This window comes from Chenopodium album, chromosome 4, assembly GCF_948465745.1.
Source record: "Chenopodium album chromosome 4, dcCheAlbu1.1, whole genome shotgun sequence".
Lineage (NCBI taxonomy): Eukaryota > Viridiplantae > Streptophyta > Magnoliopsida > Caryophyllales > Amaranthaceae > Chenopodium > Chenopodium album.
This window is the reverse complement of record NC_137837.1, coordinates 9938617-9963938: the sequence shown is the minus strand read 5'-3', so window position 1 is coordinate 9963938 and position 25322 is coordinate 9938617. Positions and strand designations below refer to the sequence as shown.

General features: G+C 34.1%; 2 protein-coding genes across 3 annotated transcripts; one reads left to right on the top strand and one right to left on the bottom strand.

Annotated features, from left to right (window-relative positions):
* Positions 1-1009: 1009 nt before the first annotated feature.
* LOC145628865 (sodium/hydrogen exchanger 2-like) lies at positions 1010-10011 on the top strand. The gene is made up of 15 exons (XM_081681289.1): positions 1010-1451; positions 2233-2599; positions 2719-2837; positions 2969-3066; positions 4806-4865; positions 4950-4996; positions 5088-5282; positions 5388-5434; positions 7040-7106; positions 7287-7387; positions 7474-7575; positions 7714-7852; positions 7947-8009; positions 8169-8252; positions 9222-10011. Exons 2-15 carry the CDS (start codon positions 2423-2425, stop codon positions 9576-9578), a joined length of 1656 nt encoding a protein of 551 aa, XP_081537415.1. The 5' UTR covers positions 1010-1451; positions 2233-2422; the 3' UTR covers positions 9579-10011.
* Positions 10012-12779: 2768 nt separating this feature from the next.
* Positions 12780-18844, bottom strand: LOC145628866 (vesicle-associated protein 2-2-like). Of its 2 annotated transcripts, none has more exons than XM_081681290.1 (9): positions 18397-18844; positions 17863-17956; positions 17599-17672; positions 17367-17448; positions 15701-15816; positions 15504-15614; positions 14616-14954; positions 13728-13805; positions 12780-13406 (listed from the first exon to the last, which is right to left on the bottom strand). In XM_081681290.1, the coding sequence occupies exons 2-9, from the start codon at positions 17906-17908 to the stop codon at positions 13293-13295; spliced, it is 960 nt and encodes a 319-aa protein (XP_081537416.1). In that variant the 5' UTR covers positions 17909-17956; positions 18397-18844; the 3' UTR covers positions 12780-13292. The 2 variants fall into 2 exon arrangements, with proteins under 2 accessions (XP_081537416.1, XP_081537417.1); XM_081681291.1 differs by having other exon boundaries at positions 17599-17669; positions 18397-18842.
* Positions 18845-25322: the final 6478 nt, after the last annotated feature.

The window sequence follows — 25322 nt, the reverse complement described above, 5'->3', positions numbered from 1 at the left end:
CCACAATCTAATGCTCAAATAGTACAAGAGATGATACACAGAATGTATCTTCTAAAGAGAACTTTCATTTTGGAAAGCTCGTAGCGCTTATAGGCCCCGTTTGGTTTGATGTAAAACATTTTCAATGAAAAATTAGTTTTCATGGAAAACATATTTTCAAGAAAAAACACAATTGAAAATTAGTTTTCCTTTGTTTGGTTGCATACAAGAAAAGTCCAAGAAAAATAAAAAAAATAAGAGTGGAAATGTAAGGATGAATGAGAGGGAAGTAAAAAAAGAGGTAAGGAGGAGAGAGGAAAATATGGCTTCCCTTGTTTTTGGAAGGAAAATGTTTTCCATCATTAAGGATGAAATTTTCCACCCTTGAAAAATTGTTTTCCACTCCTTAACAAACCAAACAAAGGAAAATGGAAAAAAAAAAATAGAAAATTCATTTTCCATGAAAACATTTTACATCAAACCAAACAGGGCCATAGATTTCATATTGATTTTGATTAGTTGTCATCAATTATTTATAACGGACATAAACTTTATACTTATAATTAGTACAAATAATCATTCATATTTGCCCCATTATCAATGAACATTAACTTCAACTCCTCCCCCTCCCCTCCTAATCAAGCTAGATAAGTACATAGCGATATCTACTTAACCACCACACACATACAATCCAACAAAGCAAATCAGGTTTAAATACAAACATTATTCTATACCTATACAGCTATACCAGACCATAAGAGCATTCAATAACTAAACCGACGGTATAATTCTAACACGAATCACCATCACATCATAAATCGATACATACTCAACAGATCAAAGACACCTTACACTCTAACACTAGTATCAATCTAGCAAAACTAGATCAAGATCCATTGATTGAGATTAATTGTTAAATAAAATGAAAATAGAAGAAGAGAGAATCACGAGTGATACACCCACAAAAAAACCATAAAAATTGGCTTTTATAAACTTTAACTTAGCTTAGGATTTTTATGTAGATGCTCCGTGGATATCATCAATTTCATATACAACCCCGTATTACACGCCTCTTTCTCTTCCTTATTCTTTTGGCACTTGTCATTTCGTATTTGGCATTATTTCTTCATATTTACTTTCAATAAAAGCTTCATTTTTATTTTTCCAATTATTTAACAAAATAAAAACAAAAAATTATCTTCCAATTTTATTTCATTTTTTCCCCCTGAATTTTCTCTCATTTCTTCCAGAGTTTTCTCTTTTCTTACCCCCTTTTATCTCTTTCTTACCCACCTGAATTTTCGTTTTGTTGTTCTGTTTCTTTGTTTTCATTTGTCCTGAAAATTCACAATTTCTGGGAATTATTGGGGTTTTCTTGGAAATCAGTTTGATTAAAAAAAGAACAGATTTTTCTGTTTTGTTCCTGAATTATTGCTGTTTTTTTAACTTCCCATACACTTGGAAATGCATTGGTACGTTTTTTTTTGTTAATCTGGTAAATTATGATGATGAAATTTCTTTTATTTAATGCCATTATAATTGTTATTTAATGTTTATAATTTGATTGGCATTGAAATATTTTCGGAGATCGCCGTACTATTATAATTTTAATGTAATAATTAAGATGTTATTTTGTAATAATAGTGCATAATCAAGTGGTGTCACAGTGCATGTTTGATCTTAATCGATTAATTTTTTTGGTTTTGTTTTTGTACTCAATTTTTGTGATTGGAATCATCGGTTGCTGATATAAGCATCTGGGTTTTTAAGGTTTAAGCTTATAATCTTATATTGATGATAATGGCTAAATTATTGTTCTCAAAGTTAGTAAAACTGGGGTTTTGTCTTTTTAAGTTTTGTGAATTATTAAATGTGATTTTATGGTAATTCATGCTAATCATGCATCTGGGTATCTGTAATTAAAGCGTATAAAAAAGGGAGTACTAAATTATAATATCATCAAATTGGGCTAATTGTATATTCAGCTGTAAGCCTGTAGTTATGTTGGCAAAGCTTTAATGATGCTGACTAGTTTAGGTTGTACTCTTAAGGATGGCATAGAATTGGGATCGAATCCCGTCTACGTCACTGCCCTTTGCGGCGCTATGTACACCAATAATTAAATTTTGAGCTTTAGGTTTCTGAGATTTAATCATTTAAGCTTATGGAACGAAGCTGTAAATTGTTGTTGATTGTTTCGTAGGACTAACTGATTTTTTTGCTCATGTTGATTGTTGAATGTGTGATATGCAGAACTTTGATGGTGTATGAGCTTTGAGGGTCATTATATGGACAGCGAGGAGACTTAGTATTTGCAAAGATCATTAAGCTTCATAAAGCTGTATTTCAGAAGCTACTGAAGATTCGCCGTACATAAAACTTGCGTATATTCATATACTTGTATAAAGTATAAATTATTGTGGGTGAACAAAGTAGCTAAACAATGTGGTCGCAGTTAAGCTCTCTGTTGTCTGGCAAGATGGACGCTCTTGCCACTTCTGATCATGCTTCTGTGGTCTCGATGAATATGTTTGTGGCACTGCTCTGTGGTTGCATCGTAATTGGTCATCTTCTAGAGGAGAATCGCTGGATGAACGAGTCCATCACTGCTCTACTTATAGTAAGATTCCAATACATTTATTAGATTGGGTTGATTATGCTTTAAATTATCAAGGTTTATCTTGTGGAGTGCTGGTTGACGATCTTATTTCTACAACGTGGTTTGATTCTTACTGGCAGGGTTTGGCTACTGGGGTTGTGATTCTGCTGATTAGTGGAGGGAAGAGTTCGCATCTTTTGGTTTTCAGTGAAGATCTTTTCTTCATATACCTTCTTCCACCGATTATATTTAATGCAGGGTATGTTAGATTTCTTTCAATAACCCTTTAAAAACCTGTTTGCTCTCACTTGTTTCTTTATTATTTTTTCGACAAAGAGTTAGGATTCATGTCTGGATACTGATATTCTTAGCTTCAATTGTCTTATCCAGCTTTCAGGTGAAGAAAAAGCAGTTCTTCCGCAACTTCATTACTATCATATTGTTTGGAGCTGTTGGTACATTGGTATCATTCACCATCATATCTTTTGGTAATATAAACAACTATGTTTTCTCTTATGCTACGCTCTTGTTTGCTTCTTTTGAAACTGTACTACAGTAGATGTGGTCTTTGATGGGGATTAGTAGTGTGCCAAAATTCACGAAGTCAATTTTTTTTTTGGGTGGTGTTGACTTCCTACTGCTATAAGTGTGACACCAATCCTCAAGGCTAGTAGCCTAGTATTGCCTTAACTCATTTTTCTATAAGGAAGAAGTAGAATCTAAATGACTGTACAAAGCAAGAGGACAAGATGTCTTTAGTTGAAAACAAACAGACAAAAAGGAAACCCAACTCCCCAGATTCTTTGAAATTGAAGTTGGTCTAGCTTACCAAGAAGCTAAATAAATACGTATATCTATCCTAAAGCTGGTCCCATGAAAGATAATTGTGACTTCCCTCCCTTTTGTAAGAATATGTAGATTATCATGCTAATCAGTTACCCCACAGAATACCTTAATCCTCTTCTTTTGTCACCTCATGACATTTCATGCATGATAAACCTTTATAATGCTCTCACAATCTACTTGTGAGATTTTACTAAGTCTGCTAATATATTATCCCATTGTTTCCACTACTAGTGTTTTTACTTTTTTTTTTTTTTTGGTTATTTTGGAAACATCCTCTATGATAGCTTAGGGGGGAGGTGGCATATTTTTGGACATACTTAGGTTGTATCTTAATGGAATTCATACTGATTGTTGGTGATTGTACCGTTCTATTGACTTTCATTTGGCGAGAAAGAATTTGATGAAATATCAGAGAGGGGATGGACCAGTAATTGGTATATGTTACTACTTTTGCTGTTGAACTGTTTTCCCCAGGTTCTTTCACCTTGGTGCTTTCTTGGATTCGGTCTTTGGTGTAGGCTGCATTTTTGTTGTGTGTAATTTCAGCACATGACGAGGGGCCCATAGGGATCCTTCCTAGAAGGCTGTATTTCTGCCCATTGATGTTTGTATATCTTTATTTTTGTTTCCTTATTATGTTACTGGCTTTTTAGTTTCCTTCACCTGATCTCTGTAATACAAGTTTTTATTAGGTGAAATGAAACTTCCTTTTATAACTACTAAGCCCCTCCCACAGGGCAAGACAGAGGGAAAAAGGACACTTTTTGAACGAACTTTCTTTTCATAGCTTTAAGTACACCTGTTGGTTATCTTGTGCTGCTATCAGTGCCTTGACCCTTCTTGCATTCATTGACAATTCAAACCATCTTCTCTGCTCGTAATCGCTAACTAGAAGATAGAGTTGCTTTTTTATCCGTCACTATATGTGAGTAATGATGGCACATTACTATTTTGATGTGCTACATACATTTTTTCCATAATTCTTGTTGGATCTTCAGAATCTTTTTGACTTGATGGGACATTGCTTAAAGCCTTAAAGACTTATTTAATACTTATATTTAAGTGTTACCTACTTTGAATATCCCCCTCAAGCCTTGACCAGAAGCGGGAAAATTGGAACTTGGTACACTTCCAGATTTATCTAAGAAAACTAGGTATCAAATATCATCTTCGTTCTTAGTTTGTGTACCAATGAAGGGATGAATAGAAGAAAATCAGGAAAAAAAAATAAAAAAATTAGAATTTATGATTTGACCAATGAGCTTATGGTGGGTGATAAATTCCTGCAAAAAATTATATGAGTCTCATTTATTGGCAAATTATAAGTTTCTGAAGGAATTGCTATTTTGTTTACTTATTTATTTATTAAATTTTGATGCAGGAGCGTTGTCAATTTTTAAGAAATTGGATATTGGTTCTCTGGACTTAGCAGACTATCTTGGTATTTATTTTCTTTGCATCATGCTGTTTCACAGCACATGTTACTCTCTTTGTTTTGAGCTTTAATGTTCTCCTTTACTTTCAGCTATCGGTGCAATATTCGCTGCCACAGATTCTGTTTGCACATTGCAGGTAAGTCCATTTCTAACCCATGTAAAAATCTGAAAGCAAAGACCTTTTACTCTATTAGTGCAGAACTTAAAAGATGCCTTTTATGGAACAGGTGCTCAATCAGGATGAGACCCCTCTGCTCTACAGTTTGGTGTTTGGTGAGGGTGTTGTTAATGATGCCACATCAGTGGTGCTTTTCAATGCGATTCAGAGCTTTGACCTCACAACAATTGATCACAGAATTGCCTTACAATTTATGGGCAACTTCTTATATTTATTTATCGCAAGCACTATACTTGGAGCATTTGTAAGGCTATGCCCATCTCCTTTTTTTTCCCGTTCTTGCTTCTTCATTTTTTGTAATGCGTGGTTTGATTTGTTATGGAATAATAATTCTCTGTTCTATTTGCAGACTGGCTTGCTCAGTGCTTACATTATCAAAAAGTTGTACTTTGGAAGGTGTGTTTTTTTTTACTTGGATGTTTGCAATTTTCTTCTACTCATTTTATTTTATTGGTTCTTTGCCTTGTGTAGTGAAATATATATGGACATTTTCCAGTTTATAATTAATGTCCACGATCATACAATTTTAAATACGTGTATGCATATAAATTAAATGTTCATTTCCCATGAAGTCTGCTACTTCCTATGGAGATTATTAAGCTCACTTATGCTAAGCTAAAACTCTCATCACCCGTCTGAATCCTGGATAACTAAGGACATTAACTTTATCCAGCATACAAAAGTCTATCTTAATGTGCAGAGGACAATGGACCTCATGTAATTTTTACTGTCTGCCAGACCTTATTGAAATTTCATTGATGAAAACTATGCTTGAATTTGCAATTCACATTCTTGTCTCTTGAAGTTTTATTTGTGATTTCTGAACATTTATCAGCAATCTACATGATTTCATGCAGATATGTATGCTTAATTACACATTTATCTAAAGTCATCAAACAAAAACTCATATGTGTAATGTTGTACTGTCAAAGATGGCTAAAGAGATATCTGCTCTATAGTTTGATTCTTGTAGTGTTGTAGGTACCTGGATTTCGGCATTCAGTCATTTTAAATGGTTGCTTCTGATCAAAGTGGTGTCTATTGTGTATTCTTGTATGAATTAGGTAGGGTTTTTGGCTAGAAATATATGCAAGTTGTGAGAATGTCCGATGATTAGGTGCATTGGCATGGATCATCAGAATATCTTTTAATTAAAAAAAAAAAAAAAAAAAGAGTATGCAATCTATTTATTTTGTTCTTTATTATTCTTCAATACATTCTAAAAAGGGAAGAATTAAAACAAGATTAGAAAAAACAAGAAAACCCATTCTACATTTCATCTTTGCATTAGGGATTTCTATACAGATTTTATTTCATAGCTGCCATTTATGATTGTGCTGGACTGCTGGAGCTCCGAGCCATGCATTCCACTCAGTTTCTTTGTGTTTCTTCCACCTTTTGCTTTTATGGTATGCCATTTTCCAATCATCAGCTATCTGTTACTTTCTCAAAATAATAGCCAGGTATAAATAGTTGGCAGTTGCTCCATATTTTTGATAGTGCAAACATTATGGAAGCAAAAAATGATCCCTGGCTAGAGAAGCTCACATGCAGATGACACTTATGGGGCGGTCCTCAGTCCTGTCAGCCTGGGATTACCTAATATACTTGATATGGACATTTTTTTCTTCTTATTTTGAACAATATCCTTCCAAACAAAACTAACAGCATCCTTGTTTTCTGGTCCTGAATTGGCACATACTTGTTATCTTGAACTTTTTTTTGGGGGGGGGGGGGGGGTAATTGTCTTTATATGTTATATCCTAGGATGTTTTGTGATGTGTAATTCGTTTATAGAAGGAAATCGAAAGCTTTCTCTAGTTTTTGCACTAGTTAACAATAACTATTATTCTCCTATGTTATTGCTTTGTGCTCTTTGTAGTGCAATAGCATTAATCTGTCATCTGTATTATATTCGGAACTCCGATCCACCTCTTCAAGAGTATTAAGAATGTGCTTATCAGTAAAGATGGTATCTTACTAATAGTTGCAATATTGCAGGCACTCCACTGATCGCGAGGTTGCATTAATGATGCTTATGGCTTATCTATCTTACATGCTTGCTGAAGTAAGCTTCCATAATTTTTTTGATTGAAGTTTTTCATTCTGAATTCCCCCATCTTTTGTTAACTTCTCTGAGAAGACAATCTTCTTTTATACAGGTCTTGTTTTGTGGGACTAGACCAGTACTTGTTTTGTTAATTATGTATGAGTTTTGTCAGGAGCTAATAATTTTTATTTCTTGCAGCTTTTCTATTTAAGTGGAATTCTTACAGTGTTCTTCTGTGGAATTGTCATGTCCCATTATACATGGCACAATGTGACGGAGAGCTCAAGAGTAACCACCAAGTACTACTACTTATCTTTTAAATTGCTGTAAACTCTAAGATTTTATGGTTGCTCTAATCTGTGATTTTCTCACTTCTCTACAACAGGCATGCTTTTGCAACACTGTCTTTTGTTGCTGAGGTTTTCCTCTTTCTATATGTTGGTATGGATGCATTGGACATTGAGAAGTGGAGATTTGTGAGTGATAGGTATTATTATCTCTTGAAGAATTTTGTTGATATTTTATTGACTTAAATACCATCTTCTGGGCATGTTCTGTTTAAGTTTCCACTTCGAAAATTTCACTCTACTACTTTATTTCTTTTGACTCTTGATGTGCGCTGCAGTCCTGGCACTTCTGTTGCTGTGAGTTCCATATTGCTTGGTCTGATCATGGTTGGACGAGCAGCTTTTGTTTTCCCCTTATCATGGTTAATGAACTTTGCCAAGAAATCGCATAGTGAAAAGGTTTCCCTCAACCAGCAGGTAATCAAATTTCCCATTTACTTGAAAAAATTTCAAAGGTATATATTCCTGCTTCTTAATCAGCTTATATGTTGGTCAATATTTCTAAATATAGGTAGTCATATGGTGGGCTGGTCTTATGAGAGGTGCTGTTTCCATGGCACTTGCTTATAATCAGGTATGTCACTGATTCATTTCTGATGATCACTTATCTATAGGTTTACAACCATCTCATAGTGCTCAAGCTTTCTAAATTAATTATGCATGTCATGATCATCATCTTTTACAGTTTACAGTTTACCAGTTAAATCCTTGGTTTATTAAATGGTTTTTGCAGTTTACGAGGTCAGGGCACACACAACTGAGGGGGAATGCAATCATGATCACAAGCACTATAACTGTTGTCCTATTCAGTACAATGGTAAGTAATTATGCTGCCAGCAGCCTGGCTTTCTTCTTAAAAATGTATTATCGACATCATTTCTTGGATTCTTGCTGTTTTCACTTTCATCACTCAATATCTTGAGATCTAAATAATTAGTTATCTCAACATACTTTTACTCCAGTGTACACCGAAAGTGGTTTTTGGTGAAGTTGTAATCATTATGCATTGCACTGGACATCCGTTTGGTTGCCTGGTTGAAGGTCCAATTTTCAAGCATTGGCCTTTTAATAAATGAAGTAAAAGTAATAACTTTGGATTTGCATGGTATTACCTAGTCTAAGGGGGTCGTTTGGTTGGATCATTTGGAATGGAGTTAGAATCATTCCATCCAGTTTTTTGTTTGGTTGAGGATTTTAGTAATGGAATCTCATACCCATGGAATCCCATACCCACCCCTCCCCCCAAGATTCACATTCCATTCTATTAATGAAGGTTAGAATCCATTCCAACAATAAAACCAATCAACATTGGACTAGTAATGGGTATTAGAATCCATACCCCTCTAGTATGACATTCCATACCAATCCATTCCAACTTGATGAACCAAACATGATAATGCACATTCATGTATGTTATGATTTCTATTCAATACTAGTTTACCACTTGTTATCATTTTGGGAGGTGGTTGTCAGTAAAAATGCAAGTCAGTAGAGTTAAGTACATTCTTGAAATTGGCAATAGGCGACCATTGACATTGTTATATCTATCATAAAAAGGATGTACAGGTTGATTACTATTCCCTTGAAAAAGATTTCAGCTAGGTATTTCCTCAATTGATGTCTTTGTATTGAGCTAGCTGTACAGTTTACTTGTAGATTTGTAGTATAATATTTGGACTTTCAATAAACAAAGAGATGTAAAAGAATTCATGCAATACTAAACAAGCTTGGGAAAGAACAGAGGTTTGGTTTTGATATCCTTGCTTGATCTTTGTCAATCCTGCAGGTGTTTGGGCTGCTGACAAAGCCTCTCATTATGTTTTTGCTGCCTCAACCGAAACACTTTACTAGTTGCAGCACAGTGTCTGATCTAGGAAGTCCAAAAGCATACTCGCCACTCCTTGAGGGCCATCAAGATTACGAAGTTGATGTGGGGAACCATGACAATGGCACTGAGCCTACTATAGTTCGACCTAGTAGCCTCCGCATGCTTCTAAATGCACCTACTCACACAGTCCATCACTATTGGCGCAAATTCGATGACTCTTTCATGCGGCCTGTGTTTGGTGGCCGAGGTTTTGTACCCTTTGTCCCTGGTTCACCTACTGAACAAAGCACTCACAATTTGGCAGACAGAACATAGGAAAGTAAATTGAGGCTTTAACCTACTGGCAATTTGGGAGGTCGGAAAATGCCCCATACCAACGAAGTCTGGTGTCTGGTCTCGTGGGCGTTCCTGTTTGAAGAGTTGTACAATAATTCTGTTAATAGATAGTAAGTTACAATCAATCTGCAGCTTAAATTATCAATATATTCAAACAGTATGGCGATTTGTTGATGTATTCTTTAATCTGGCTGTAGCTAGAATACTCCAATGTTTTGTAGTCCTATATTCAGTTAGGATTTTCTTTTTCCTTCGAAACCGCTTTTGCAAGCAGAAGTTTGGGTTTTTTTTTTTCCTTTATTGTAGAATAAACTTCCCTTAGAACAGAGCAGAAACAATGTTGGAGGTTTGTTTATGTTTGTATTGATCATTGTCTACCTATATTCTTATGAATGAAACCATAAGTTTGCCATTTCTTCTACTAACTGGGGAAGATATAAATTTATCTCCTAATAAAAAAATGGCAAAATTGTAAATTAATCAATAATTTTTCATTATAAGCGGGTTATATTTGTTGAATTATTTACGGAATTATTGACTAGACAATCTTGTTGATTTATTTATTGTTTTTCCATTTGTTAAACAAAATTTGTAATTTGGAGCTTTTAAAACTAAATGCACTCCAGAATTGACTCGTACACATGGTGTGAGAGCATCAGAGCATACATTGATTATCTGTCCATTTTAGACTTCAAACATAAATAATTAGAGAAATTTCATTTCTCTGTTAATTTGTGAAATAATTTTGTTATTGTTACCCTCTCCATTGAAATCCTTGTTGCATTTTTATCAGTACAACTTTTGGATATCGTAATTATCAATTATATACAATTATATACTTTGTATTAAAAAAAGTTTATATTGTTATAAAAAAAATTATAGTCAAAGTGTATAATAATGTAAAAAGTCTAAATAGTTAAATGAATTATTTAAAATTTAAAAATTTAATCATCAATATATTTAGTGTTTTTTTTTTTTTTGGAAATAAAATTAATTCATAAATAAAAGTCATACAACATCTATAAAGAGATTTACGGCCTGTTCATATTTACTTATTTTCAGTTCAGTTCAGTTCAGCTCCAATCAGTTCAGTTCAGTTCAGCTCCAATCAGTTCAGTTCAGTTCAGTTCAGTTCAACTCCAATCAGTTCAGTTCAGTTCAGTTCAGCTCTTAATTTCCCTCTCTCATAAAATTTTCATTTCAGCTTAGTTTAGTTCAGTTCAGTTCAGCTCCAATCAGTTCAGTTCAGTTCAGCTCAGTTCAGTAAATATGAACAGGCCCTTAGATCTAATAAATACATTATAGTTGAATCAAATATAAACACTCCGTAAGCAAAGCTACGATTGTTGTTGCAAATCATACATTCTTCATGATTCGTTAGATTGTAATCGAAATATTAACATCTTTTTTGATCCCGCACAAAATTTTACCTATGAAACAACTCTATAGCAATCCATGAAATAAAAAAGCAAATCTTTCCTTAAAAGAGAGAAGAAAAACCCGATTTTTGAAGGAGCCAAATCGTCCTAAAAAAGAAGAAAAACCCTGTCTTTCAAGGGAGAAATGTTCCTCCTAGAAAAGAAAGAGTTATTATAACCCTAAAACAAGAGAAAAGGCAAACAAAAACAACAATTGGGGCTTTCCAATGGTAAAAATCGATGAAATCCCCTCCAAAATTCAACAACGGAGGCTAGGGTTCTAGAGAGAACAGAGAGGAGTGAGATCAATGTCTGTAGTTATTTATTTATTAATTAAAATTATAAAAAGTTGATGATATAAAAATTTGCATTGTGATTAATATCCTTAACATTTTACATAACAAAAATTATCAGATGTCTCCAAAGAGACACATAACTACTATATCTATATATTAGTAAAAGTATATGGTTAAGTTAATATAAATACTCGTAAATTATACAAAGTATAAAATTCAAAGAGATTCACTAATTCTAAAATACAGGGAAATTTAATTGTCCAAATAGTCAAATACACATCATTAACGTCTTGTTTGTTTATAAAGCCAATTTGATCAATATGCTCCATGACATGCTTGCCATTTGATGTTGGTTCTAATTCCAAGCTACAGACTAAAGCATTCAAGATAGCAAGTGAATTGAGAACTCAGAAAACTATGAAGTCCATTCCAAAGTCGTTAATCTTTGGAATATAGAGTTATCTACATTTATGTTAAATCTTTGGACTATATAGCAAATTTAACTATGAAAAAAAAATTCATTAAAAGTTTATAAAATGTCAATAAAGATAGGAAAAATTGCTTAAAATAACCCGACCTTTACCTCATCCGTCCAAAATAACCCCACCTATCGATTATTTTTTCAATAATCTGATCTTTATACCAAATCCGCTCCTAATGGTCCCAAGTGACAGGTTACTAATAGGTAAAAAATATACAAAAAAAAAAAAAAGGGTTTGAAGTACATGTGTCACCATACAATTTGTCTAAAATTTTAAACTAAAAAAAAAAAAAAAAAAAAAACCAACAGTACCCAACCACTCCCTCCCCCGGAGAATTTGTTACGGAGTATATACACCCGGATGTACCGTACACCTGGATTATTTACTCAATAAATTTTGCTAAAAGAAATCTGCTCATTTATTAAATGAGCAAAATTTAATAAGCAAATTACCCGGGTGTATGGCTGTATAGAACAGGCTCTCCAGCCCAAGCCACCGTGAGATCGGAGCAGCAACCGTGATATCAGAGGTTTTGTTGCCGTCATCGCTATTGTGGGTGGTCTGGGAGGCTGAAATTGGGGCAAGGGAAGGTGAGGAAGGCCAAAATCGGGGTTGGGGGAGGGGAGTGAGGCCGAAATCGAGACGGGCAAGGGGCCAGGATCGAGTCGAAGATGGGATTTTTGACGGTGTGGGGATGGTTGAACTAAATAAATTTCTTCAGATCGGATTAGTCAGAGTTCAAATAGTTTTAGACTGAAAATGGAGTTGGCAAAGTACAACCCAATTCATCCAACTTATTACACCCCACTTTTAAAATTTTCTCCTCGTTCCAACAATTTGAGCCGCATGGTGCATGGGAGACGGCCAAAATAATCTGAAGTTACCGAGTACCAGTGAAACAAAATACAAAGTGGAAAGGTATTAAAAATCCAAAAACAAACAAAAAAAAAAAAAAAAAACAAAAAAAAAAAAAATACTGTTTCAAAACCATCTTATACTGAATCAAAATACAATCAAAATGGACTTAACATTCGAGGAATAAGCTGTTTCAAAACATTTTAACTTAGCTAAATTGCCAGAATGAAAGGAAAATCAATTACATTGCAGTCCACTTCAGTATCGCAACAGGGGAAATATTCAACCCTTGTATTTTTACTAGAGGGCAAAACATACATCTACGAGTATATAAAATATCCACACATACAGAGCAACACTACTGATTTATTCTCATCATCTCAAGAGTAAAATAAGAGAGCAAAAGGGAGAAAGAGGGGGAGGGAAGGAGGGGGGGGGGGGGGGGGTATGGTCATGTACAAATAATATCGACTGAAATTCTAACATATACACAATACCTCATGGCTGCCACAACTACATTCTCACATTACCCTGTTTCTGCAAACTAGGCTGACAAAGAGAGCCTCAACTATGCTTTGTATTTGAAGAGCGGAAGAGGCTTAAGGATGTGGTTCATGCTTAGGCCTCAAACACTGGTGGTTCTCAGAGATGAAAGCCATACCCGGCGATAAGACTGATGAGTGCTACCATGCAGACAAACATAAGCGGAAATCCATCCTGCACTCTTCTTTCTACTTTTCTTGATTTTAGAAAAGACTGCAGAAAATTTTAAAAGGCAAGGCATTAGCCATAAACCAACGCCAAAAATGAGATCAACATGGTCTAATTTTTAGCAACAGCCAAAAAGAGGGCACACGTGCAATAATCCTCCAAGTCAATAAAAAGCTTCCTAATGGCTATGACCTGAAGTAGACACTTGCCTAGGGCTAAATATGAGAAATTAATTGAGTGCAGCCAGATTGTGCAATTACAAAGAGGTCTTCAGCCTAAACTTCACAATAAAAAAGAGGCTATTGCTATTTTCCTTGAAAAGCTTATAACTTTAAAATTCTTTAATTTGAATAAAAATAAAGGTACCATCTCTTGTTTCAGATTCTCCCTTTCCTGAATGACCAGCCTCCTCTCTTCAGTCAGATTTGAAATGGTCACCTCAGCCTGCAAAATCCACAAGACAAATTTTTGGTTACTTGCAAAACATATAACAAAAGACCAGATAACGTAGGACAGCAGTCAATGTTTAAGAGGTTATGTCAGACGATATGCAAGTTGAGCAAAACAGAGAAAAGATCCAGGCTAGTTTGGAATAATCATCCAAGCATCTACAACAGAGGGGAGTACTCATTATAATTATTTGCCAGAAATATACATGGTAATTTGACTTCAAAATAGTCTTGCATTTGGAATGTTGAATTCAGATTGAAGAGAAATGCTAAAAGAAAATTATAGGCGAGATTCACCATGTAATTGACCCATAAACTTCAATTTTCTTATTCTTATGTGCAATTACCCTAACATTAACCATTTCCTTGCACATGATATTTTACCCACTGTTTCACATATAGCACTCTCCATAAGCTTGCTTAACAAAATATGTCAATCAGAAAAGAAAAACATAGAGAGAGAAGACGTATAATGTAGTAATGATGTACAATACTCCAAGCTTCAAGCACATCCCAGCCAATGTCATCTTATTCTTAGTAAATAATTGAGGAAACAAAACATACAGAACACTGTACACCAGGCTACCAATTAGCAAAAAGCACCACTAATTTCATGAGAGTTTCAGCAAAATCGTGAGAGTTTCCTTTTCAATACTAAAAAATTAGCACTATAAAAAGGAAGTCAAAGTAAAAGAACAGGCTTAAGAAAAAAATGAAAAGAGAAGAACCACCTAAGAAGGGGAGAGGACAAGAGGAAAAGCATAACGTCACAGTTAATAAAGTAAAATCTAATACAAAAACTGACCTTGCTTAATTTCGATTCAAGTTCATGTAATTTTGATTTCATCTCTTCAACATCCTTGAATAGTCTTTGATCCTCCTCAATCACTGGGATTCTCGGCTCAATAATTTGTGATTCCTCATTGTTTCTTGTTACTGGTTTTATTTCCTTGCTATCCTTAGTGAGTTGTGGCTCAACATCTTTCTTCACACTTGAGTCAACAACCTTGTTAAGATCATAATTCATCTGCTTAATTGGTTCTGACTTCACATCCTGAGATCGAGCAACATCTGAATGTACTGTATCCTTCACTGGCTTCAAATCCTCCTTGTTTACTGTTTTAGACTCAACATGATCATCAACCTGCAGCATTAAAAAAAGGGGGGAATAAACACCACCACACTCTAGCTAAACATCTTGATATTTTAGAATTCAGTAAAATGAAACTTGCTATCATGTATTCAGGGAGCATAACATACAAAATAATAAGTCAGTGTAACCAGAAACACATTGCATGAAGCAAGCAGAAGATTTGAACACTTTTAAATAAATGCATCCCGAGTTTCTTTTATATTGTAACACACGTCTTTTTACAATCTACAGTACACAACTCTGACAAAGTTTATATTAAATTGCAAATTAGTAACATACAATGAAAAATTGATACATCCAAACAAATATTAAAAAATATACAGCAAGACCACACTTCGTAACATTTCCTGGGGAAAAAAAAAAGGCAAGGTCAAAGCAAATGAAGTTTGGCCTTAAATATGGAAGTGTTGCGATTCAAACAAAAACAGAGAAGTAGACATAACCCAACATGAAAACAACTCAGTGTTAAAGCACAGAATGGGCTGCAAAAGAGAATTCAAGACCTAACCATATGCCAACTCAAATGTCAGAAATTGTTACCTGTTTCACTGTTCCGTTGAGGGGTAATAACTCTGGAGATGGTGGGGTTGGGATAACAAGGTTCACTCTCATTTTCATCTCTTCGATATACTTCACACCATCCTTAACAAACTGCAAGATAAGCAGTAACCATAAGTCCACCAAAATAAGCATACGTGCAAACTTTAAAATTATAAGTATCAGCAACTGACTCATACCATTTCAGACGTAATGTCCTCCTCCATTGTTCCTTCAGGAACAATTGTGCTTTGAACCAAGAACTTATCTTTGCAAGTCATATCAGCTGGAGCTGTTTTCAAAGCTTGCATAATGACTGCACCAAAAAAAATTATGAAAAAGGAAACTGAGTTCTAACTGCATCAAAGATTGTTAACCATATTCATATTCAAACAGTGGTATGGAGCAGGAAGAAAAGGGAGAAAGACAAGGCAAAGAATAAAGTAGGTGGAGTGTTAAAAGAGGCTGAACTAGTAGACTCTGCTTTCTGATTAAGTAGACATCACTATCTGACTCATCCTAATTACTTTTCTGTCATTATTCTCAAATCTCAAAAGCTAAAGCTTGAAAAGCAGGAGGCTGAACCAACCAAAATCAGTTGCAGGTTTCTAGCATCCATAGTACGCTTCAAGACTCAAAAATGAGACTCTTAATTCCCCTGGCACCAAATATACAATAACTGACTTCTTAAATTATTGAAAATAAACAGGTTACATGGGTCGATCATTACTAAAGATCAGATGGTATGTTTTTGGAGTAATAACAAATTTCTAGAAATGATAAAAACACTAACTTATGTTAGCCCATATAAGAACAACTCCTAAAATTCTTCACTGTTTCAATTCCTAAAGGCCTCAATACAAGATCTACACTTGATCTCAATAGTAAAGATATTAAAGAGATATTTTAGGGAAGCAACGGGATATGAATGATGCAAGTTCACCATGACAAGGTTAACAGAGGCTTAGGGCTAAGACACACTAAGTACCCACATTGGTAAACCTCCCATCCTATAAATCTTAGAATTTAACAATTAATAAAAAATTCAGAACATCAGCTAACAGAAGAAAAGTGACCATGTATACAGCAGAGCAATCAAATTAAACCATCCTCTCTAAAGGGATATATCAAGGCCCAAGAACTATGATACAGAGGATGCTTTATGGTACTAAAAATTCTACTTCAAGGTAATAATCACAAAACAAAAGCTCCACATTAGAGTTCCTCGTGTTAAGTTAACCAAAGTAGAATATCATCATGCAACACAAACATCAAAGTGCTCTCATTTATCATTTGGGAATATAATTTTCACCTGCTTCCTCAGTTTGAATTACCATTTTGACGTTTGTGTTTGCCAACATAAAACATATACCATTTCTTGCACTCTCTATCAACAAAATAAAAAATATATATAAAAAAAAAAACGCATTCTATAATCACTTAAATCTGCCATATTTGTGTATACATTGACAAACCCCACAAGGCAAAAGTAGTAATTGCTGAGGGCTTTCCTACAAAAAGTGGCTCTAAATGTTACTAAAATCTACCTCAAAACTCCTGTTATCTTCAATTTTTCATATGCTAAACCTTTGCCGGGCAAGTTAAAAATACTCTACTAAATATAATGGACCAACTTTTATCAACTCAAACCATTATTTCTATCTGCATATCATAGATATGAAAATAACAGAAGTCCATCACCTTACAAAGGTACATATTTTTGTTTTAAGTAATGCAATTCACAATTACAAATTTAATACTTCAAATTTTGGTACATGGTCATCAAAGTAATAAACTATGATAACCGAAGTCAAATTTTATGAGATGCAAATATAGCTAAACAAGGACATATATATAACGACATACCAATGAATTCATTGACTGATTTTGGCTGAATGACACCAACATTAGGCCGCACACAATATTTCTTCGGCGATGTAGTCTTAACCTGCAACAATCATGCTCAGGTCACAAAACTCAATTCCTTCATATCATCATGATTTTAACCAATACAGAAATGTTCAAGCAAGCAACAGGACGACAGTACGATCCATAATACTTCGATTCAAATACAAATCGAAGGACATTCAAATTGTACCTTGAAAGCAACATATTGGTCAGTTTTGTTGCTGAGGCTAACCGTACACTTGATCTGTTTGTTCAATTCAACTACTAGTCCGCAAAAAAGAAGTTAAACGTCAATAATAGCAATCATTTAAGTTCATCCCATTAAAAAAAAGTGGTCAAACTACTGCAAAAATCGCGATAATTAAAAGGTAAATTCAATCATTGCAAATATCAGAAAACAAACCAAATAAATAAATAATAACATTCAATTAAAATTGCAAAATTAGTGACTAACCGATGAATTTAAGCTCACGAGGTTGAATTTCCAACTGAGAACCCATAATTTCTTCTTATGATGACTATTCTCTAAGCATATACACCAAAAATTCCTGCAAAATCAACGAAATTAGTATAACATAATTATAATTCAACATAATTTTTATAAGAATGCGAAAAAAAAAATGCATCGAATCATTTAGGGTAAAAAGGAAACTAATAATTAATAATAAATCCAATTAAAACCCTAAAAGTTATTCTACAGTAATTGCATAATTGCATTGATTAAAGAAAATTAAAGTAGCAAATATTTAGAGCAATAAAAGCACGATCATGAGATAAATTAAAGCGCCCAAAAGAGATTACCAGAATATTCGAAAAGCGACGAAAAATTTTCAAATTACAAAAAAGGGGGACAAATTTAAAAGAAAAAAAAAATAGATCGAACTCAGAATTTGACTCGGAATATCAACTCAAACAACAGAATCAGATTCGCAAACAAAATTGTACGAATAAATCAACAAAAAAATTAAGAGAGAGAAAGAGATCGTACAAGAAAATGATCGCAATAATTGGAGAAATGGGCAAAAACTAAAATTGGGAATGCGTGAAAAATGGCGTTAAGATTACTCAAAACGCAATACTATTTGAATTTTTTTTGTTTTTCAAAATTTCCAGAAGTACAATCAATCAATCAATTAATGCTGTTGAATTTGATGAAAAATGGGGTGTTGATTAATAAGAGGAGAGAGAAAATGGGAGTGATGAAGAACAGAAAGAAGTGAAAGGGAAGTAAAAATGGCGGAGTAATGGTGAGATGGTGATGTATAGAAGGATGTTTGGTGTGAAGAAATTAAAATAAAGAAAAAGGAAAGAAAACGAAAGAAAGAAAGAGTTGGCTGTGAATTTTGGGGGTTTTGGGTTTTGTTTAGTGGAGGCCGTTGTACCCACCGGCCGTTCTCTTCTTCTTTGTTCCGTTTCTGGTCTGTTTTTTTTTTTAGTTTTTGGTGTTACGTCAATGTCCGTAGGGCTGTTTAGAATGCGGTCTAGATCTTGGATTTGAATTGTGCGTTTGTGGGTTGTAATTTGAATTTTTGGAGTTTGGGTTAAGAGTTAATCTGATTTTGTGAATTGGTTTGGTTTAGAAATGTGTAAAGTGTGTTTGTAATGTATAGTGATTTGATATCGAGTAGATTGATAGGTTTGATACTTTGATATTATAACATATTTTCTTCTATTTACGGGTGTGATGTCCGTAATGATGTGAGGTTTGACTTTTGTATTATTTAACTTTGACCGCAATAAGAAACAATTTATTTATTGCCTTCAATGCAGTTATTCACAGTGAATAATTCAATGAATTATATTGAAATCAAGGAAAGTAAAAAATAATCATATGAAATTATGATTATACCATAAATGCAAATATAAACTTTATGAAATAAAAAACAATGAATTATATTGAAATCAAGGAAAGTAAAAAATAATCATGTGAAATTATGATTATACTCCATACCATAAATGCAAATACAAACTAATGAAATAAAAAAACAATTACTCCCTCCGTCCCCGAAAGAACGACCCATTTGAGTTGATTTCGCGGGTATTAAGAAAGTTAAATAAAAAGAAGTAAAATTATATTGGAAAGATAAATTTACACGGAGTTTGTAAAAAACGTAGAGAGAGAAAGTAATAAAAGTACATAGAGAAACAAAATTTTATATGGGAAAACTAATTTTGTACAAATATTATTGCAAATTGGTGAGGATTTAATGCAAATGTGTCATTTTTTTTTAGACTAAAATCAGGCCAAATGAGTCGTTCTTTCAGGGACGGAGTTAGTATTTATTACCTTCTTTATAGTTATTTGTAGTGGATGATTAAATGAATTATATTGAAATTAAGGAAAGTTAAAAAAATGTGAAAAATTATGATTGTACCATAAATGCAAATTAACAAACAAATGAAATGAGAAAAGTGATTAGACAAATCAATATATACCAAAACAATCAAATGAAAAGAATTTGAAACTTGGATGAGTAATGGATTTTAGTCAAATCTCTTTGACATAGAATAAATACTATTAATCTCACCAAATTCTATTAGAGTAAAACTAATGGCAATATACAATGTATAATTAGGTGCATCTTATGTTGTTACGGCACAAATAGATGAGTTGTGTTGGGCCATATTCTATCCCGGCCATCAGCCAAAGTACATCGGTCATGGTCTTGATCCTTTCAGTGACCATTTGATCCAATTCATTTTGACCATCTTTAATTTTCCAATATGAAACAATTTATATCTATATGTACTATACATTTAAAATTAAAAAAAAAAATAATAAATAAAAAAAAAAAAAATGTTGCGTGCATGCACTATCCTAGCCTTCTTTGTTGCCTTGTTGGTTATCGTCCCATTTCATATTCATCATACATTAAATTTATGACGTGTATAAGGACTAATACTTTGATCTTAAGGTTAAACCTTAGAAGGCTAACCATTGAAATGTGGCATAAAGTGTTTTTTGTTTTATTGCAAAGACTATAAATAAAGGACAAAGAAATCTTGAAGCATAATGTCCTTTTTTTTAGTTGCAATATTTCAATTTTTACATTATTCATGTATTATGCTTTTGATCATGTATAATTAGGTCCTGTTCTATTCACCTTATTCACTTATTTTAAGGCTTACTTAGGACATATTTAGTTCAGTTCAGCTCCTAATTTCCTTCTCTCATAAAATATTTCATTTCAATTGTATTCAGTTCAGTTCAACTCTAATCAGTTCAGTTCAGCTCCTAATTTCCTTCTCTCATAAAATATTTCATTTCAATTGTATTCAGTTCAGTTCAACTCTAATCAGTTCAGTTCAGTTCAGCTCCTAATTTCCTTCTCTCATAAAATATTCATCTCAGTTGTATTCTATTCAATTCAGTTCAGCTCCAATCAGTTCAGTTCAGTTCAGCTCAATTCAGTAAATGTGAACAGACCCTTAGTTTTATGTGCACGCACTCACTTATTCCAAGGTTACTAGCGTTATGTGTGTGATTAAATTAGAAATTCAATAATAATTTGATTGACATCAAGTCATCAGTTAAATATTAAACTAAAATTTTAAAATTTGATATAATTATAAATAGCCGTGTTGTGTTATACTTCTGTTGATAACTTGATAACTTGATAATTGATATCAATATATTTCTTTATTTGTATAAAATGATAGCATCTAAAATAATCTATTACCACTGGAGTTTATTGTAGTCATATCTGACTAACACTAATATAAATTTAGAATCTCTCAACAAAATCAGGACTCTAATGTCGTGCTAGAAAATTAAAATACCACTAGAAGAATTTCAAAGCGAATCATGCTCGTCCTCTCCATCCAAGTCAAGCAAGCCTTTTCTCGTCACGCCATGTCTAATGGACCGCCGTCTCCTATATAGCACTATGTGATCGTACTATGTGATCGTAAACCTATGACAATGGACCGTCTAATATAGCATTTTCAGGAAGAGATCGAAGCCTTTCGTTAGTTTAATTTATTTCAGACATCGGAAAAATACCTGTTGATTCCATGGATGATATTAGATAAATCAAGAAATTCCCTTGGATCGGAGTAAATTCGACCGCCATTCTCGAATCATAAACCTGTTCTCTTTCAATTGTGCCGTGGTTTGGAACCCACTGACTTAGAAGCGAAATACGTCACCAGCGGTACAAGTATACTGGTGAGTAGTGACGCACACCCCCCAAGTTTTACACAACGACCTCCATAATTCATGTACCCGAATTCGAAGGTTGGAATTGCTCAAGAACTGTTCAGATATCAAAGGGGTAGACTTGTGTTTTTGTGTTTAGGGTTCAATAATACTGAGTTATTAATTATTAAAAGAAGTAGACAATACTCGTATTTATATGTATCCCAAAAATAGGAGACAAATAAACAAACTCACTCAAGCAAATTAGGTGGGCCCAGTCGAGCAATGGCCCACCCAGTCGGGCACGAGTATTCCTTGGAACGTTTAATCCCCCACAAGTGCGGATCATCAGGCCTTGCAATTAACCGATTGCATTACCATTTCCAACAATCCCCCACTAATGCGAGCGGATTAACAACATGAAATCTGAACAGTAAATGAAAGTCTCGGTACTTAAATGCTAGTATCCAAAGATTTGAACTAACACATTAGTGCACAAGGTTTTCAACACTTCCCTAGTAAGTATCCAAAGGTTTGAACTACTAGGAGTGAGGAAGGGACCTTGGGAACACATACCTTGACTTTAGAGCTCGAGCAACTCCGCGATTCTTGGCTACACTTGGGATCTTATGAGTACTTCAAAAGGATCACGCCCAATCCTTCCTAGAAGAGCGCCACTCTTCGTACTCACGCAGGTGTCTCCATGTGATCTTTATCACACACTCTTGCAAATCCAAGAACTATTCATGCAAATATGTGCAACTCACAACACTTTGCAAATTCAAGGACTATTCATGCATCGGAATTTCGACATTAAGAACACTTAAGTTCATCCTCTTTCAACATTTCGGTGCACCTATCCTACTCAACGAGTCATGGAATAGGTGTAGCATTAAGGGCTAAACCCAACCTCATCTCTTTGGTACCTCTATCATTCCCTACTCAAGTAGTATCCGGGTTAGTGATTTTAGGTGCATTTAAGAATCACTATCGTTCCCAACTCTTGAGCCACTGGGCTAAAGATATTAAGAGTATGCTCAACCTGTACATTCGGTTTCAATATCAGTCTTATTCTTGGAGTATCTGGGTCAGAGATTCTAGGTACATTTAAGAATCACTATTTTCTCCCTACTGAAAGAATATCTGGACAAGAGACATTATAAGAGCCACACTCTGCATGTCTCTGAATCACCTGGTCAGAAATCACTCACAAGAGTTAGATTCAACATACACCAACAGTGTAAAACAACGAGTCAACCAAACTAGGTTCCAGACTCAATCAGAACAAAAGTTCAAGTTAAAAGCACATCAGTGCATCCATGTAAGTTGTCTCATCTGACCACCAACCTGGGCCATAGACACATTAAGAGCACTAAAACTCAACCTGCTAATATCAAGCAATATGTCTAGCAAGGCATCTCATAACCATAAAAATTAGAGGGTTACCGAACCAGATACCTCAATTGCGTAGACTCATTATCTAACACTTCGTCACTGGAATGAAACACCACATGAGATTTTTTAAACACATTCCCTTAGACGATCAAGCACTTACTTGTGCTTCATCTTTTGTAAGAAACTGCTTGGTTCTTCCTACTTTTACATACTCTCACCTGAGTACCATTTCCACAAGCTTTGTCTTACTTTGTCACTACCTTCGTAGTTCCTGACAACACACATAAAGACATTTGTGAATAATGTAGAGAACATGAGGATCAACTTACCCTCACAATGGTCAAACTTTCAGAGTTCATTTTGCAATAACTCAATTTCTTAACACTTATCATCCCTAGAAAACAATGAGCTTTGCTTCCTACCGGATAATGTTTCACACTTGCTTTGCAATTAACTCAACCAGAGTACAACCTATCAACCAGTAAAAATATACACTGGCAGGGTAATCATAATCTTTGTTGTTTACTTAACCTTCGTCCATTGCATCACTCCAACTCCAACAACGATTGGACAATGCTATCTATACAAAATAAGAGTGAATTAACAAATTCCTTTCTGCAAAACTACATCATGTCAAGAATAAAATGTTAAATCAATTAACTTGCAAATCATTAGCATATTGAATCAAACATCAAAGCTAATCCACACCCAACAACTCTGGGTTTAACATGATCAACATATTCACCATATTAAATTCTCTACATATGAATGAGTTCAATATATACCTTGGTCGATTCAATGATCTTACCATCTAGAATCACACCACTCATCTCATACTTTCATCTTGGCATATATAATAATTAAGACCTTCAATCTCAATCAACCAATACATGTACGTGTAATCAACAACATATGATTAAGCAAGCATCAGACTAACATCAATGCTTATCATAATAAACACACACATGTATTACATCAATACATTAGCATGCCAAGAATGAAACATTTGACATAGTTTGGGTACTTCCACTTGACCCCCACATGACGTGTCTAGTCCACTCACCATATTAACTGCAAAAGCTAATTAATATATGAAGGTTATACCTCATACCTTGAGTTGTCTCGTATGATTGTATCACTAACAAACCCCATGATCATCAGTCAATCATGCTAGGAAGCTTACACAACCTTACTGCAAAATAGATAAACTCATACCACATGTGAGTAACACAATTGGGTCAATACCAAACTTACATATATATCGTGAAAATACAATATCTTACCTTCAACCTCCTTTCAATGTAAACAAACACCTTCCAATTTCCTTTGAAAGACAATTACAAATGAAGGACATATCATGACAAGACAAGACATATAAATCTCAAGCACATAAAACTCAACTAGAGCTTACTTTCAATTTAACATGCTTTTTCTCTTTGAAACTAAATCAAGTAACATTTATCATGGTCTTTTCATATGGTTCAGGATTCTTATCCACCATCACTAGAATACCAATTAATCAATCCATCTAAACCTTTCCAACAGGAATGTAAGCACAAGATGGAACTCATCTAGTTCATGTTTTGGTCATTATACTTACCTTAGTTGATCCATTCTTCAACTGCTTGCTAGACCAAAGCTTAAGAGACAAAAGCAACCACATGATCAACCAAGGTTAATCGGTTAATATATAAGAAAAATTGTACTTGAGAAACTTCACATACATGAACTGTCATATTAAGGTCATACAGACTTACACAAATAGCTCATAGTTCAACATATACATCACCCGTACATTTACATACTGGTCACACATGGCATATGAAATGTACTTTAAGGAATAAACTTCATAGTTAGAAATCCCCATATCAGATCACACACCTTGTGATAATAAAACATGACTCATGTCAAAGTTTCAGGGAAAGACAACTAACAAATTGGGTGAACAACACTTTAATAACACAACAGCATGAACTATAAGGCTACCCCCACGTAGCAAATATTCACAAAATAAGTAATCTACAATTAAGACATAGAAAATTTACTTTATATTCTTACTTCATATGGAGTCCATAACATTTAAACTAGTATAACTTTACTAGTACTTGTCAAATCATACCTTTCACTTCTGTTCTTAAGCATGGAGGAAAAACTGGTCACATCTAGACCTTCAACAAGAAAGGTTAAATGCTAGTCCTCTAGTAATTATACACAATTCAAGTTCTAAGATAAGCTAAACAAACCGCAAGAGTTAACAATAATAATTCTAAATCCCCTTTTTAAAATTAAAAAAGGGAACATCACAAGCTTATCACATACTCCATGCCCAACAAATATTATTCCAAGGTTAGGGAAACAGTTCAACATAATACTATTCAAAG